At 44.9% G+C, this 18,012-nt stretch overlaps 1 protein-coding gene across 5 annotated transcripts in view; it reads left to right on the top strand.

Moving 5' to 3' along the window:
* The window catches only part of BCL11B (BCL11 transcription factor B), a 96,836-nt gene that overhangs the window by 26,222 nt on the left and 52,602 nt on the right, over positions 1–18,012 (top strand). For 3 of the 5 annotated variants that reach the window (XM_080396130.1, XM_080396131.1, XM_080396132.1), the window contains exon 3: positions 16,777–16,992. The exons of the other annotated variants lie outside the window; for them this stretch is intronic. In XM_080396130.1, the coding sequence (XP_080252256.1) occupies positions 16,777–16,992 (216 nt within the window). The remainder of the gene's footprint in view (positions 1–16,776; positions 16,993–18,012) is intronic. 5 annotated transcript variants of the gene reach the window in all.

Genomic DNA, 18,012 nt, shown 5'->3' with positions numbered 1-18,012 from the left:
AAAAATGTGTGCTGTTTGTCTATAGCAGATTAAAAGTTTACCTTTAATGTGACAGCTTCTCAAATCTAGTGTAGGAAACATGCCTGTGTTTTATGGTATTATGAAACAGGTCTGGAGCAGAAACAATCTATTTAACTAAGAGAGAATGAGATAGAATTTGTGGGTTTCTTTCTTTGTTTATAATCAGAAACCTTTTCTGCGCCTGTCTCTAAAACTTTCATGCATACAAGTGGCCAGCACATGTAAAACACACTTTGAAATTTAACAGTAAACCTTAAAAGAATCTTAAGTTCAGAAAAACGGATCTTTTTTTTTTTTAGTCTATGTAATGATCTGGCAGAGGAAACTAAAGTTGTTTTTTTTCCTCCAAAACATTCGTAATTTCAGCAGTAGAAAACTGAAGCACACCCGAGCTCAGAGAAAGCTCTCTCACATCTGCCTTTGCCTGTGTGCTGATTCCCTGGGGTCCCATTTATAACAATCTAACAAGATAGAATCTGCCTTTGAGTATCAGTAAATATGGCTAAAGATTACAAAACTGTACTTATAATTGTTCAAGACTAAAAGGCAGAATACAATGGTTGATTAATGTTTATGGTAGAGGGCCTTTTTGCAGAAAGACGTTAAAATCAGTAACCCTCAAAACACCCTAAAAAGCCCCTGAGCCCCCACTCCAGCCTCCTCAGGCTCCACTGAAGGATGCTATCCTCATTGTGCAAAGTTCATCATTTAAGATGGTGCACTTTATTTTTCATGTTGAAGCTGATTGAGGATACCCCATCGGAGATGTTTCTTGAAGGGGATGCACAAGCTAGCTCTCTGTTAGCAGTGCTAGGTGCACAGGGGCAAAGGACATCTTTGCTGGACACCAGCAACACCCATCCTTCAGGTCAGGGTGCTTTTGGCAATGCATCGACTTGGACTGGCCTCACCCTAACCATGTCTGCTCTGTGGGTGATGAAAAACACTCTCAGCCCTCAATGCTCCCTATCCATCAATTAACTTTCATTAGACATATTTAAGCAGGGGGAGGTTATGGGTGCAGCGGCGTCTGTCAGTGACCCCTAGCAAATGCACCTACATGTTTTGGAAGGGCTGATGAGCTGAAGTGATGAGGTCTCGGTTAGTGCAGGAGCCTTGGGGCTGTTCAGGCTAGGGTTTGTGCTGGGTGACCGGCAGCTTGCAGCAGGCATTACCTAGGTGGGGTGCTGCACCGGTTGCCCTCAATCGCTCTGTGGGGAGCTTGGGAACTCCTGTTGTCTTGGCTGTTGGGAGGCTTCCTTGCAGTCTGGAAAGGTTTATTTTTTTGAGAAATAGTGAGTGGAGAATGCAGTACCAATAGATGTTTCTCTTTCATTAGTTCTTTTAAGATGCTTATTTAAATGTGTTTGCTTTGCTTTTCAAATGGTAAATGTCAGTGTTTCAGGTATCACTGTTAACAAAAAAAAAAAATAATTTAAAAAATACATCTTTGAACAAGCCCAGGCCAGGACTTTGTTAAAATGCTGATCTAGAAATGGCAAAGGTGACTGGACATGCAGGAAGGAGGGAAGATGTGGGGAAGAGTCGGTGCTAGTTTACATTCCAGGCTGGTCCCTCTTGGAGGCTCCTGCCAGGGCAGAGCCCAGAGCAGGTCCTGCAGGGGGGAGAGCTGTGGCCAGCAAGTGGGACTGGGTGCTGGCAAGGGTGCTCAGGGAATGTGCTGAACTGGTGGCTGTGACTTTTGCAGTGAAAAACCCATGTTTTGGGGAACAGGGTAAGGGCACAGAGAGAAAACCTGGAAGGCCTGATGTGTGTACGCTCCAGCAGAGTTTGTTTCTTACCGAGGAAACTGTGGCCTTCGGGGTGAGACACTAACTGGGGTGTGCAGAGCACTGTGCTAGCAGAAATACCACTCCAGCATGCCATCACGGGAGAACCCTGGCACTTCTAAAATCACGCTTGAATAGTTCTGTTTCCCACCCTCGCGTCCCTACAGTTCTCCCAGCCATGGCTGTGTGATGGCAGTGCTGAGCAGAGCCTAAACCCCATCCCCTGTAACCCTTCTCTGGGGCAGGTCTTCGTGGTTTGCTGGGTAAAACGCAGGAGACCATCAGCCTTTTCTCCAGTCCTGCAGTCCCACCTTTGTTCCTGGGAGTGGAGCAGATCCAGGAATTTTTAGTGCTCCTTTCTGTTGGTTTTAACCCTCCCATCTCTTTGCCAGCACCAGCTTTAAATCACCACCCACAGGAGATGTGCAGATAGCCACTCTCATTTCTTGGATAAGGCAGAAAAGATGTGAATGGCGTGATTTTCCAAAGTGTCTGCCTGCATCTGGTGGGGGCTCAGGGTAGCCTGCTGTGCTCAGCACCCCTCTGGATGGGACCACAAGTGCTGCCATCCAGAGTGACAGCAGGGAGCAGGAGATGGCAGCAGGAGTACTGCTGGGAGACCCTGCCCTCTGGGTTCACTGCTCATAGCCCCTACCCTTCTGTGTATTCATTGGTATTTTTGAAGAAGCCCAAATCCCTCCGGGTCTCCCATGCTGTTAGCATGTTCCCCCCTCTCCAACTCTTTGGCAAAATGGCTGGACTGAAAAAATGTGAAATCACAGGCAGGGCACCGGGGAGGGTACCAATCTCACCCATTCCCTCTCGCAGCCTGCACACTGCTGGTGAGGAAGGCAGGCTTCGTGCCACTTCCCAGAGCCTGGGCAGCATTGCCGCCATGGGCATCATGCCAGAAGATGGCTTCTGCCTCATAATTGAATAAGGATCTAAGGAAATTTCACTTGAGAGCATATGATAGGGTCCTTCCTTGCATGGGGAGATGGGGTCCCCGGAGCTGGGTGCCTCAGGTGAGAACCTATCTGAGTTTGGCTGGGTCGGGGTAAGTCTGGGTACACTCACCTCCACTGTGGCTGTCGGTCCCAAGAGGAGCAGGGACTCCTCCATGCTGCATCTCCGCAACTGGGGTGCCGAGGAAGAGGAGGAGGCAGGGGGGAAAAGAGGTGTGGGGGAGAGGAAAATAAAAGATCTGTGACAAAATCATGCGACACCCACGTAAATATTGTTTGTATGAATTGGGTCCTTCATCTTTTGTTAGCAGCAGCTTGTTAATTAACAGCAGATTAGTGCTGCTTTCTTCTGACACATGAATATATTTTGGGCTAGAAAATACTTGTACTCAATAAAACTGTGTGACTGAACAATTCAGAAAGTACCAGTGGAGCGCCGTAATGGATTCCCTTTTCATCCCCTCCCCCCCGCCTCCTCCTCCTCCTGCTCTAAATGCAAGCAGATTTCTGCAGTCTAGTGCAGAAGAGACATGTTAAACACAGCTAAATAAATCATGTTTACTCTTGGCGTTCTTGGTAGTGAAAAATCTGTTGGCTGTTTTTACTTCCTTATTTCTCAGCATTTGCTTCCTACCTGTTTTTGAGCTTGTGCCCAGAAATAGTAGTTTTGTCAAACGAGTGGATTATGCCAACCAGCAGTTCCCTCTGCCAAGGAAGCTGCTGGATTGCAAAACCCGGTGACTTCTTTCTTACAGTGACACTGAGATTCTCCCCCTTCTTCCCCCCCCCAGTATTATAATATAAAAGAAAAGTATTAAAATCTGGAGAAGGAGAAGATGTAACCAGATCCTAGCAGTTTAAAACCCCAGATTAAGGAAAGTTGAACTTCTGTTCCAGAAGCCCTCCTTTCCTTGAAGCTGTTTGTGGAGGTAAAAGAGCTGGAGATAGCAATAATAGGAACCAGACTTTTTCACTTTCTCATTATCATTCCTTGTCCCATTCCCCCACCCCCCCAGATGGGTGTGGGTTTTGTTCCAGTGTTGGGTTTTTTTTTTTCCCCTTTACAGAGAGCTTTGCAGCTGGGAGAAAGAGGTAACTAAGCCTTTATTTTAACCAAGTTGGCTCTTGAGCTCTGCTGTTGTGGGCAGCTGGCAAAGTTTGGTTTTGGGGCTGAATTCTGCCCCTGCCCCTGCTCTCCTGGGTGGCTTCATAAACTTCTTACTTGAGTGAAGGCTGCTGAAGGGCCTGAGCTCCTCTTTGCAAGGTAGGGTGAATGCAGATGTGACAAAGCTGTGCACAGCTATATGTTCATGTCTGTAGGTATATGTGTATATATATGCAGCATATCTACTGTCATCGGCAGAGCTGTGTTGAGTGGAGGGGGGTGTAGCCCAAAAGGCTAATGCACCAAAACTATGTTTTGATGCAGTCCTGGATATTAAGCACTCCTCTTTGACCTCAGGTGGCAACTTTTCAGCCTGGACCGATCCTCCTCACTACTGTTATCCCGGTTGTCAGTGATCCCAGATGTGACTGTAACATGGATTACGAGCCTGGTGGACTGTCCCTGTTTGGTTTTAAAATTAGAAAAAAGATCCTTTTTCCCATCAGAGCTTTGCATGTATTTACTCTTTGATCACATTGGAAGGGCCTTATCCTGTCTCCAGAGGAGCTTTAGTTCTGCTCTCAGTGGTAACAGGGATCTGGCCCATGCTGAATATTAGCATTTTAATGGCTTACTTAAAACCCCATTGCTGGTACACTCGCAGGGCTCCCAGCATGAGGAGAGTCCAGCTCCAGGGTTTTGCAGAGCGATGTTACAGGCTGCAATGCCTGCTGAAATAGAGGAGCGGGGATGGCCTATTTGTCATACATTATTAGTATTGTCAATAATAACATGCCTACAGAAGCCAAATTAATTCCTTCTTCCACTTTACTAAGTCCAAGAAATGCCAGATCAGTTTCAGAACAGGGGAAAAAATAAACAGAATCAAAGTTTGTATGTTATGATTCCTCTGAATTTCTGGTGGGAATACTCTACTATAGAAATGATATTTCCATAGAGGCATTGGCTGCCAGTTTGCTTAATTACATTAAATAGTGGTATAAACCTCGGCAGAACATAAACCTCTGTTACAGTCAGTCATTAGAATATTGAATCATAAGGAATAATGATACCAGTGCTAACGTGTTACAAGTCTTTATTATATTAGTGATTGAAGTGTTATTTAAAAAATAAGGTTTGTTGTAGCGGTTTAGGTGTGCATGCATATTTTCTCTGATCACCTATTAAGAGACTGAAGACTGGATTTGAATTTATTACAGGGAAATAAAAGGCTTGCTTAGAGGAAGAACTACTAGATGGCTCTTTATGATTTTACAGTTTGATTCTGCTTGTCCTTAAGGAAGGTTCATAACACTTACTTCAGAAATGCCATCTACATCTAGAAAATTAGGGTTAAAAGGACTTCTTTGTTGAAACTAATTACAGGCTAGTTCAGTTTCTTAGTTGGTGACATTTTAGAGATTTTGCTTGTAATGCAAGAGGTTATAGAAAGATTTGGTTAGATTGATACACAGCAATAAGCTGCCGTTTGAGTATATTGACATTTTCATCAGAAACAAAACAAAACCCTACTAGCCTTTATTTTACTGGGGTGATAGGTACGAATTTAATATTGTTTCTTCATCCTGACCATGGACGTTTGAAGGAATTATTTGCTTCATCTCGGTTTGTACAGTATCTCTGTTTTGTTACAATGTTTTTTTTTTGTTTATTTGAATACACTTTCCTGGGTAATCAACTTCGGCTTTCATTTCAAGCAGGCCTGATAATAAAAAGCCCTTTATCTTACGGAGAAAGATGCTGTTCTGTACAAATGAATGGGTGAATTGGTAGTTATGGGGAAATCTGGTCCAGAAAAAATATACCTTAGAAAAAATGTCCTGTATGTAGAATGGTTCTTGGTTTCCTGTAGCTGGCTTTGCTCAGTTTTGTCATACTGAAAGGGGTAAGGTGTTTGTTTTATACCGTACTTGTGTAATTACCTCTCCTGGTGCAGGGTTCAGTTATCCTGTCTAATTAGCACTTGTGATGGGCCAAATTCTGCTGGGATCCCAGTCTTTGGGTGAAACTTTTCATTGTGCTATTTAGCAGCAGGGTTGGGTGCAGGTTTGCAACATGCTTCCTTGTGCAAATGAAACATTGGTTTATTATTTCCCTGTTTTAACTTACATTATAGTATGAACTAGATTGCCGGTTGCTGATTTATTTGTCCGCTTTCTTTTGTTATTTAAAAGCTAGTTAATTTTCTAGCCTCTTTTCCATTCAGAGAGTATTATTTACTCTGTTGTGCTGGTGTCCAGTAAATTGAGGACTGAAGCTTTAGATAGATCGTCAGGGTTCCCCTTGTTTGGTGGATTGTTTTTTGATTGCTCCAGTCATTTAATTTGACAGATTCAGTTATCAGACTTGGGCCTGCTTGTACACATGCAGCTGGATTGCTTTTCCCCTGAGAGATCCAAAATTCAAAAAGAATCATAATCTTAAAAACCTCTGTGTCTTGTGTCCCCGCCCTGCCCTAATCACTTGCCCTGCTTTGCTTAAGTTTGCTTGGTGTTGGTGAAGTGCTCTGAGTGTGAACATGCTCCATACATAAAGGAAAATTTGTGAAACATAAACATGCATGTTAGTGGGACTCCTCAAACACACTTATATTGCTTGAAATGTAATGTACGTAGTCACACTAGCCAGGTAGTCTGTTTTTTTCACATTGGAATATAGCACTTATAAAATGCCTACTTTGGCAAGGGGTAAGCCAAGAAAACAGGAGCTGTGATTCTCTCCAAAAGCTAATTGTGCCTGTATATTAAGTTTGTCCATCTGTGCTTTACAGGGACATCAGCATCACCTGATGGTCCTCCTTCACATTTCCAGCAGTGAAGCAGTTAACAGTGCTACTGCTTAACATATTGCTGTTATGGAGTCTTTTTAGTTTCCAGGACATTTAACTAAATCAGGTGGATGTCATTAGCTGATATTCACAGATGGGGAGACTGAGGCACAGAGGAGCAGGGTGACTGCCTCTCCCCAAGTTCCCTCCCCTTCCAGGAATTGTTTTTGCTACCAAACAGCTGAAGAGCTGCTAAAGGCTCATCCTGCCTAATTCTATCAGTGGTGTGTGGTGTGGGGTTTTTTTTTTTTTTTTTTTCCTACTGTGGGACAGATTTCAAAAATACTAGCTGAAGGCAAACTTTTGAGCAAGGAACAGATACTTACCTGAGCAGCAAATCCTGCGGTTCTCTTCTTCCAGAGGCCATGCTCTGCCTGAGGATACGTGTGTGCAGTGCAGCGTCTGCCGGTGTGAGCTGGGCTCAGTCCCAAATGGCGAAGGCAGAGAAGTCCACCAGTGTTACTGACTCCTGTCCATCTGGGCTCTTCTGTGTCCAGTTCACTTCCTTCCTTTTAGCCTCTTGACCATGTGTTTGTGGTCAAGCCCTCTGATTATTTGTAGTGGTATTTCTCTCTCTAGCTGCCTGTATATATTATTTTGCCCTTTGGAAACAGCTCTTTCTATCCACTGAGTTCCTTTATTAATTCCAGGGCTTGTTAAATTGCTGCGATTGTCTGTTGGGGGGGCTATGTGTTTCAATTACATCAGGAATATTTGCTGCTATATAGAAATATTCATGGTATAATCAGGCCTAAAAATTTTAATCCCCACAAGGATTTTTACAACCATTGAAACTCCCCAGGACTTAATTACAAGAGTTGGGGAACAAACTTGGGAAAATTGATGAACTGTTTATTGTCAACCCTTTATGCCTTTTGGAAAGCATACTCCACAAATCAGGGTGATTATTGCTATTTGTTAGTTTATTGTGGTAGCTTCTGGACATTGCAACTCAGATCAGGGCACCATTGTGTTAGGCACTCTGCACCCCTGGAGCAAGAGCTTGGAAGCATTTTGGGGCTGAACAGACCAGACAGGCAGAGGGATGGGGAGAGCCACGCTGCAGGAGGGGATGTGTGGTAACTGGGTGGCTTGTGCCCTGAGGTGTGTGCCCCAGTCCACTCCCCAGCCCAGAGCCTTGTCTGCAAGACCACCCTGCTGAGATGAGAAAACACCCTGCTTTCCTGTGTTACTTTTATGTCACGTCTGTCAACATGCTGTATTTCCTTATCCCTTATGATGTTTTTAGGCCCAGTCCTGCCCCTGTTCTCCTTCTTGGTTGCTCTCATAGCAGAGGGATACGGTCATCCTGGGGCAAACTCTTGTGTCAGTAGGGTGGGCAGAGGGCACGGCAGGAGGAAGCAATGAATGCAGCCTTGGGGTAGGCGAGAGCCTTTTTTCATGTGTGTTTAATGGGAGTAAGCCAAGTTGTTCTGGTTTTTTCCTTAGCTTCATGTTCAAAGCACAGACAAGGGGCCAGGAGCTGGTTTAGATGAGCATCAGGTGGGACGGGAGATGGCTACTCCTGCAGGAGCCCCCGCAGGGACCTGGCTTACAGGGATGCTGCCAGTGCTGCCATGTGGCACCTGGACGCCCCTGCGAGACTCCCACCCCGGCCCCTGAGCAGGTCTAGTGATGACACCCCCCTCCCATTTCCTAAAAAATGGGTTCTGACACTATATGAGCAATCTTGCAGGCATAGTGTGGGCTACTTCTGGGAATCCACATGGTCTTTTAGGTAAGTAAAAATCTCCACGGCCTGCCCTTGGATGTCTCAGCCTTCCAAATACCATGTACAAATATATGGACAACCTAAAATGTGGATTTTTACGCAGTGAGAAGAGTTGCATGCTCAAAACAGGATATTTAGATATATTAGGATATTTATTAACCACATGGGGTGTTCCAAGCTCAGTTTATTTATCTTTGTAAAGTGCTTCCAGATCTTTGTGTGGAAGGCACTAGAGACATGAAAGGCTTATTATTATTATTATTGTTATTATTGTTGTTGTTATTATTATTACAGCATCTAAGTACTGACAGGCAACCACAGCTGTGCGCTCAATTCAAGCCGCTTAAATTTGGGGGTTGATTTTTATGATATTGACTCTTAATACTTTTTCCCATTGAATCCATATGCAGAAATGTGTGTTCACCTGCCCTGCTGAAGTACCATTATTCTCCAGAAATATGTAAATGCGGTGCTTTTAAAGAAAGGAAGAAAATGTGGCATAAAGATTAAGTATTCACATTTATATGGTAGAACTCAACTGCCATTTCAGAAGGGCTTCAAAGAAACCAACTGTATGAGCTGGTAGTTGCTTCTCTGTCATTAAAAAAGAAAATGCATTGATTAAAATAAAGCCAAGGATTCTCATAGACAAAGGATAACATTTATGGTGTTTCAAGGGTCTGACACGAGCTACGAACAGGCCAGGAAATGGAGAGCTGAGTTTCACAGTCAAGCGTTTTAATCAGTACGGTTGTGCACAGCCGCTGCTGCGTGCGTGTTATGTAATATCACACTTCACCCGCCCACGTACACCTAGAGACAACAGGCATCTTCGAAAGGTCTTGGCATTATTCAGAGGAAAGACTCCCAGCAATACCCCTGCATGGTGTTTAACCTTATCTTGTGTTTAGGCGTTTCTTTTTTTTTTTTTCTCTCCCTCCTTCCCCTTTCCTTTTGTTTTTCCCTTTTCTATTCCTGTGGTACATCAATAGTGGGTATTTTTATATCTCCAAAAATGGAGCAGATATAGGGGGGAAAATCCCATTAGCTCCATGATGTGTTTTCATGGCAGCTCTGAAGGTTCCAGTCATGGCCATTTTCTAGATTTTGTAGCATTGTTCTCATGCTGTTATTTTTACTATTTTTTTTTTTAAAGTACAGTTGAAATGTTACATTCTGAAGACACCAGCTAATAATTAAGTGGTACCTAGCCTATGCTTTCTTTAGGTTTTTAAAATAGGAAATAATTAACCAGAGATTTTAAAGATCTGCAGAAAAGCCAAACAGGCCTGTGAAACCGCAGGATCTAATAACAAAGAAGGTGAGTTGGTTTTCCAGTGCCCTAAGAGCTTGAAGACGGCCTTACTCTGGCTTTTGAGTAACAGAAAGAGCTCAATAGCATTTCATTCTGGTATGAAGTAGCCCTGAAGTTAACTGTTTTTCCAAAGAAAGACACACACCCCTCTCCCCCCGCCCCCCTCCCCCCCCCAAAAAAAAAAAAAAAAAAGAAAGGATGTCGCTGGCTGCTAATTAGATGTATTTTAACTGCAAAGTCATTTTAGCTGCTAATATTGTTATTATGTGCTTCCGTGTGAATCCTTAGTGAAGCTATTAAACTGTGAGAGCCTGAACTTATCAGACATTTTGTAATGTGGCTGGGTTTTTGTATCCTTGTTCAGAAACCTGTGGGGAGTGAAGGACCTTTTCTGGCTCAGACGTGGAAAACACATTTCTTACCAACTGATTACCAGGGTGGGCAGCTGAGACCTTCTTGCATCCTCCTTTTGCACTTTTTTTTGTTGTCTCCTGTCCCCCCCCAGCAATAATATTTCTCCTTTCTGTTATACTCCCTCCCTCCTCTCCCAGACACTGGTCAAACCCCACAGTGCACCCTCTAGCCAAGGAAGGGGGTTTAACTGCAGGGACCAATCTGTTATTTTGGGACACTTTCGACTCCTGCCTGTCGTATACAACAAGTTGGTGGTTCTCGGTAGCTGGTATGCTCTCAGCATCAGGCAGGCACCTGCTTTTGAAAAGCAATAGCCCACAGCAGACAGTGGACTTAGCCATCATTTTCCTATCGGTTTCTCACCCAGGATTCTTACTTTGTAATTGCTGGGTTGGGTTTCTCAGGGTTTGGATTTTTCCCCTTATTGCATCGGTTGCTTTTGTTCTCCTTCGCACCCTAAAACAAAGTGACTGATACAATACCCAAACTGATGAAAAAGAAGGAGATTTTCCCCCCCTTTATTTGCTCAGATTTGAATTGGGTTATCTGCCTATCTTGTTTATGAAATTTCTGCTGTCTTTTCTGCACAGACTGTGACTCCCAAATCTTCCACAGCTCCATTTCCATATTCCTGCGTGCTTGTTCTTTGTTAATCACTTGGCAAGCGCTTATTTGAATATTAAAAATTTCTTTAATCATCAAAGGCAGGAGCACAGCTTCATGAATATTCATATTTTTTTCCTCCTCAGACTGGATTCTAGTTCATTACCCTGCAGTAAAGCCAAACAGTCATCAATCGCGCTCATTACAGCCGCTGGCGTTTTGATTGGCTGCCTGCTGCTGGTAGCCCGCGTCCCCCATCCTCCCGCTCTCCTCCATGAGCTGTCGTGTACCTGCCAACAACAACAACAAAAAAAAAAATATCAACAATGCAAGAATAAATTTATCCCGTTGAAAAACAACTTTGCAAACTTGTCAAACAGTCCTCGTCACTTTTTTTTTTTTTTGGTTTTACACCAAAAAATTAAAAAAAAAAAATTAGAAGGGAGAAACTTGAGCTTTAGAGATGAATATTTGTCAAGAGAGTTGACGTAAGTTTCATTTGCATAATGACTTTGTACTTCTGCATTAATAAAATTTGCATATGAAGCCATGTTAATTACTCCTGATCATGCTTTTTGCATTCATGCATAGTAATTTTCTCCGACTTGTGAGAATTAATGTCTTGGCATGGGGGGAGGAAGGGGGGGGAGTTGGGGTACTGTCAAATTTCTGTGCCAGTGCCCCTCACTCACACTCTCTCATTCTTGCTCACCACATCGCTGTTCTTGATCTGTGGCTCATTTATGCGTTATCATTTGAAATTCTTGGGAAAAAGAAATGTATCAATTCAAAGGGAATCCTTGTTTCCCCCCCACCCCCCCTAAAAATCCCTGAGCAAAATACAACAAATCTCTTCCCTGCCCTCCTCCTTCCCTCCCCAGTGCAGCCTTTCCATTTCCAGCTCAAGCAAAGTTTTAGTCTTAGCATCATAAGTTGGTGCAGGGGAACTGCACCAAAACTGCTGTGTGTGTGCTGGGGGAAGAGGTAAAGGCTGGTGTACAGGTGTGTCTGGCTGAGCGCCGCGCTCCGTGCACGAGTGTGTATAATAGCACGTCTGCCTATACCACTGGGTTGTTCTGCCTTTCCTGGGGGGTGCTGTTTGTCTGCCGCTTGCAAGGTGTGCATGCGTTGCTCTGCTAGATGCTGTTGGAAATGTTTGTGCATGTGTCTCTATATGCTCTGTGTGTGTACACGTGTGCTTGTGTACATTTGTTTTGTCAGCCTTGTTGGTATCTGTATGAAAAGACATGGTAGAAAGATAATAATAGCAGGTGGGAACGGTCCATATGAGAGGGTGTAATACAGATGAGACAAGTAGTTTTAGGAAAAGCTTGGAAAAAAATCTTTTGGAAAGATTAGTGAATAGATCTGTCTTTCACTTTTGGATGTGTCTGTTCAAAGCTGCTGCAATGGTACATGTAAAACCCATCTCAAAACATCTGCAGTACTCTCCCTGAACATGAATTGCACAGGGTAGGGATGAGGCTGCAGCCTGCGCTCTGAATTTGTAGCCATACACTGTTTGAACAGATGTTTTTCTTTTTCTTGAAAGAGAGTTTTTTAATAATAGAGCTGAGCTTTAGTCTCTAACCAGCTATTGATTGATTTTCCATCACCAGACAGGCACAGAGAGAGACACAGAAAAACTTGGTTCAAGCCCTGTTAAGTGGCTTACGCGTCTGCCTGTGCACCACCTGCCCGTCTGCCTGTGCACATATACACACCCAGGCACCCACCCCTGCAAGCACACAACACCCCCAGGGGGGCACCAGCTACGTGTGCCTGCATTTACATGTGATGTGAGACGTAAAGCAAGTTCTCTTAAATTCAAATCGGGTCCCCTGGTCTAAACCGTGCTGAGGTGCGACATTGTGAGAGTTGCTTGTGGCTTCATCTTTGTGCTTTGCTCAGGGACTTTTCTTGCAGGTGTGCCAGAGGAGCATGGTGGTTTACATATACCGTATCATATAGCCAGTTATGCTTAGGCTCAGGGAGAGGGACAACAAAAAGATGCAGTTTATGCCTTGATTGTGGCTTTTGTCACATTCATCTAGGCTCTTATGTTCATTTCCATCTTCTGAGGTCATGTCCAGTTTACCTTGTTTTCTTCTTTGCAAGTTTAAAAATAGCAGAGAGAAAAAAATATTACTCTTAGCTGTGTGCATAGGAGTCTATATAACCTGTGAGCTACTGCCATGTAAAGGCACTGAGTATACGCTGAGTTTGTTTAAGCATGAGGACAAAATTCTCCTTTACCATCAGCAATGCAGATCTTTTATTTACATGGTGACAGTCCCTGTGCATGTTTCACACTTGTGCTACATGCAAAACTCCCCTTCACATCTGTGCAGACTGAATGCAGAATATATAATTGAGATCTGCAGTGCAGGTGAGTGATTTCCCAGGGCTGACCAAGAGGAAAAATCGAGCCTCGCACATCGTGTCAGCGATGTCTGAGCAACACAGAGCTGCATGTGTGCGCCTGTTCGCCCTATCCGGATTGGATATTTGCCTCCAGAATTGCAATGCAGTTCTTGTGGTCTGCTTTCCCTTAGTGCTCGTTGTTGCTGTGCACTTTGCGGCAGTCAGGGGTGGCTTGCAGGGGTGTTTGCTTTTTGAAACCTTTGTGCAACACGATGTGGTCTATTTGCCATAGAATTCCAGAGACTGGCTCCCCCTCCCTTGCCTGGTGCTGCACAGTTTGAGGCAGAAAACTCTCAGCACCACCTTAGGATACCGTCTGTCTACCTATCTGTATTTGTTTATCTTTTTGTCTGTTTGTTCATTTTGTGTTTGTCCATCACCTGTAGCAATTAAGCTGAAGAATGATAGAGCCCCTGTCTTCATTTTCAGCTTTAGATAGAGCCTTTATGGGGAAAAATCCCACAGAAGAGGAGCTGGAGAGGTAAAACATGAACATGTTGCTAGCAAACACAAGCTGAGTGTTTCTGGGCACCACTGTTACTCTTTTTATAGCTATGAAAATGTATCACGTACCTAATGGTGGAGCACCCCTTTTCTCTGTGCATTTCCTTGAGGCCATTAGGTATGATTCCCCTTCATGATTTGCCACTGATCTCATTCTAGATAGGACTGTCCTGATTTGTGACAAGGGAGCAAACCCTAAAGTGGTGGCAAAGAGGAGGAGGAATCACCTGATTTGACTTTGCTTGTAGGGGCAGACTCAGCCACCTGGTCTGGTAGCCCCGCAGTCTTTGCCTCTTAGTGCTGGACTCAGGAGTGGTGGTGGGATTCCCTGAGCATCTGCCGGAGTCTCTCTTTGTCCATTCTTCCTCTCCCTTACTAACCCTTTCCTTTCTAATAATAGGTTAGTGCTTTTTATATTTCCTTGTATATACATCAAAGGACATAAAAACACCTTCTGAGTGACATGTTCAGTTCCAACCATTCATTGGCAGCTCGTTCATATAGTCCTTCCCATAAATTTGTTAGGTACCTTGTTAAAGTGGATTGCTGGCTTGCCCCCAGTACCTCTGTCAGAAGGCTCTTACAGGATCCCTTTGCCCAGATGATTAGAAACCTCCTCTTTGAAGCCTTAATTCCCCTTCTACACTAGAGGAGATGTATTACACAAGAGCAGGGAGGGCCTCCCTGTACCCACTTGGTGAGCTCTTAGCATCTTCTTGGACACCTCAGGGCTATGCAAACTGTATCAAATTCATCGCCAATGGGCAGGTGCAGCCCACTGGGACTAGAGGAGAGGCTGTTGCTCTCAGGGTGGTGGTGAGTGCTAGGACCCATGCACTTCCACATTAAAACCCCATGCAGTTGCGGTTAATGGTACGCTTGCCTGGCTTCATATAGTTCCTCTGTGTGATGAGCTCCTTCCAGACCTCTAGTATGGCACCACAACGTGCAGAGGGATGAGTGACTGCAGGACCTTAGTCATGGTGGGGCCACAGACACGTCTAGGTGTAATGTGAGATGTAGCTGCTGCCCTGTGGTCCTACTCTAAATCCCAATTTCAAGCTCACAACTTTCCCAGCAAGGATGAGTGCCCAGGCAGCTCGACATAGCCTATGCTAGCCTAGTTATTTTTATAATATTAGGAATATAATATATAATTAAGTCATTGGAGGAAATCTGTTAGTCTTAGTTTGTTTTATAAAAAACCCGAACTTGTCATTCATGTTACAGTGACAGTAGAGTGGTCCATAAACACACAGAAATCTCTGTCTGACATCAGTTTCTACATACCTAGTGTACAACCCTGCCCAAAATGCAACACAGGTATGGTCTAGATAGTAGTTATCATTACTGCTTGTGTACTACTTCCAGGGAGATCAAACAGTTACAAAAGCCAAGGAACTGGTCCCCTAAAATAAAAAATCCTTCCTTGTCCCACAAGCCACAGAGATGGCTTCTATTTGAAACCAGTCCTCACAAAAGAGCACAAATTTTGTCGTGATGCTTGAAGCTCAAGTATTTACACAGGGAATTTAGACTCTTCACTTGTGGTTTTGGCAAAAGCTTCACACAAATGTTTTGCACTGGTGGTCTCTTAGCCATTTAAGATAAACGACAAAATCAAATGCAGTCCTTGCAGACTGGAGTGCTGGATGCTGTGCCAAGGATGAAGTATCCCTGTTTGCCTCATGTGTAGCTGTCAGATCAACATGCAGGCCTAGTTTCCGAATCAGGACTCTCAAGGTGGAAAGGGTCCCTTGGAAAATATTGGAAGGAACACAGATAAATATCTCTCCTTGCTGCCACGGTGCCTGCGTGTATCTGCAAGGCGCACATGCATGTGCAGCCAGAATTGCCGCCATTAAAAAAAAAAAAGACCATTTGCCAGAAGATACCCCACAATTAACACACATATTTCCTGATCTAAATACAGGGGGAAACTGTGGTTTCTGATCTACCACTGTGCGGTAACTGTTGGCAAATGCCAGTTTTTTAATGGCGACCACTCCACCACATATCTTCATTTAGAAACTGCCCTTGATTAGTAGCTACCCTTTATTTAATAATTAAGTGGTAGGCATAGTTTTAAATGAAGGGGGTGGATTCTCTGTGGATGTAAAGTGGTGGCATTTGCTCAACTTCCCTTTAAACTCTGCTAATTTGCACCAGCCAAAAATGTGACTCATACCTGATTCTGTGTGCGTGCACGTGTGTGTGCATGTATCTGTGCAGGTTTAGATCGATATTTAAGACTTGTATCTTAGTTTTTCAAAGCCGCAGAACTCAGTTTGGACTAGTGCCAGGAGGAGCGAGCATTTCTAGTGGAGCAGGAGAAAACTCTTAAATACAGCTTTTAAATGGTAGGTGATTCCTAGAGGGGTTAAAAATAAATAATACGGTTGGAGGTTACAATATCCTCTTTTAGCTACCAGGAAAAAGGTTGCTCCATTCTTCGCAGGCTCAATAGGGAAGCAGCTTGCATAATCGGGGCATGCAAAATGCACAACTGGCCGCAGCTCAAGCGGGAAGGCAGCACAGCAGCCGCCAATGCTTCCTTCTGGGAGCTCGGCTGCTGGCACCTCGCTGAAGCCATTTGAGCTCTAAGTCACTGCACTTTGTCCAGGCTGGTGTGTGGAGCCCACTTCAGCGGCGGCTCGGCAGAAAGCCTGCCCAGTTTTGTGTCGGCTCAATGCATTAACACAGCCGTAAAACAATAATCCCCCTTTTGATTCGGTCCCTGAGCAAGTGCCGGTGGCGATGTCTGCCCCCCTCCAGCTCTGCTCCATGCCAGGGCCGCCTGTCCCCTCCACTTCATGCCTCTCCATGCCCTCCGTGGGCCCCCAGCCTTGGTTCGTGGGTCCCCCAGGTCTCTTCTTGCTCTTTCCCTGCCCGGTGCGAGCTCACCAGCCTCAGCCAGACCCAGAGAGGGGTTCAGACCAAGCGTGTTGTGCATTAGGCAGCCAGCCCCCGCCTCACCTGTTTCCCCTGATGATGCCTCCTCTGTCCCTTCAAACTTAGATCCGACTGACAGTTTTTTCTATTGTTTTTTCTCCAGGGCCGTCCAGGCCTGCAAACCTGCCGGGGGCTCCCATAGCTGCCTCCTCCCACCCTCACACATCCGTGATCACGTCACCTCTCCGCGCACTGGCCTCCCTCCCGCCCTGCCTTAGCCTGCCCTGCTGTGGTGCACGTGCAGTCTCAGTTGGCGGGACTCAGACTGAGATTCAGACTGAGACGTCAGGCACATTTGGATGTCATTGTCAGTTGTCAGGTAATAGAAACATTTTTTTTTTTTTTGTTGCTATCTGAAGGTCAGTAGTGCTGCCAAGTGATGTCGTCTTTGCTGTGGGAGAGCTGCCTTTGCTGGGTTGCGTGGGGAAGGCAGAGAAAATGCCCTAAACTATCCCTCTCCCCTTCCTCCTTCCCCCTCCACCCCAGTGGAGGATGGAGAGGGGGAAAGGGTGTGCAAATCCCTCCATTTCCCCATCCCTCCCCTCCTGCCTTCCCACCTTCAGCTGTCACTGGCAGCCATGACTGGGCCATTTGTGCCACATTGTGAACAAATGCCTGAGACTCCTCACAGAACATGATACCCCAGTATCAAGATTTCATCTCTCTGGGCTGTTTATTTTAAGCTTAATTGGATAACATTTAACATCTGAGGGTTTTTTTTTTCTTTCCCTCCTTTTTTTCCCCCTCCCCCCATCCCCCCACCCTCCCCACCCCCACCCCCCCAGTCATTCATATTAAAGGCTCTCCTCTGCGTCCATGTGCACACAGGATGTATGTGCTCCATGCCATTTTCTCCCTTGTTTTGAGAAAACGCTCCTTGGTAACTTGCCACGCATCCCTTGCCTCTCCCCCATCAGCTTTTCTTTCCTTTATTCCTTTTGGATGCCTGACTTTTGCCACCGCGAGGAGGGGAAAGTGATGTGGAAATGAGGGTGCAGCGAGCTAGCCAAAGAGGACACGGACATATTGTCACCAGACCCCATCATTTAAAACCCAGTGATCTCTTTGAAATCAGTGGGTGTTTCTGAGCATGGCTCAGTTGCAAGATTGGGTCTATGGTGAACTGCGGGCTGAAGAGGTGAAAATGGGTAGGGCTTAAAAGAAAATACAGCTGTGGCAAAATCCACAAGTGTTTATGGAATCTCACTGTGGTGGGCCAAATCCTGCAGCCCTCATTCATGCTAACGTGTGTGAAGTTTTGATAGGGAGTTGCCAGAATGATGCTGGATAAGTAATGCATGAGGACCAGAGGATTTAGAAAGACAGCAATGACTGTCAG

The sequence above is a fragment of the Falco punctatus genome (assembly GCF_963210335.1).
Source record: "Falco punctatus genome assembly, chromosome: 7".
NCBI classification, from domain to species: domain Eukaryota; kingdom Metazoa; phylum Chordata; class Aves; order Falconiformes; family Falconidae; genus Falco; species Falco punctatus.
Note: the sequence above shows the minus strand (reverse complement) of the source record. Positions and strands in the feature narration are given on the sequence as shown.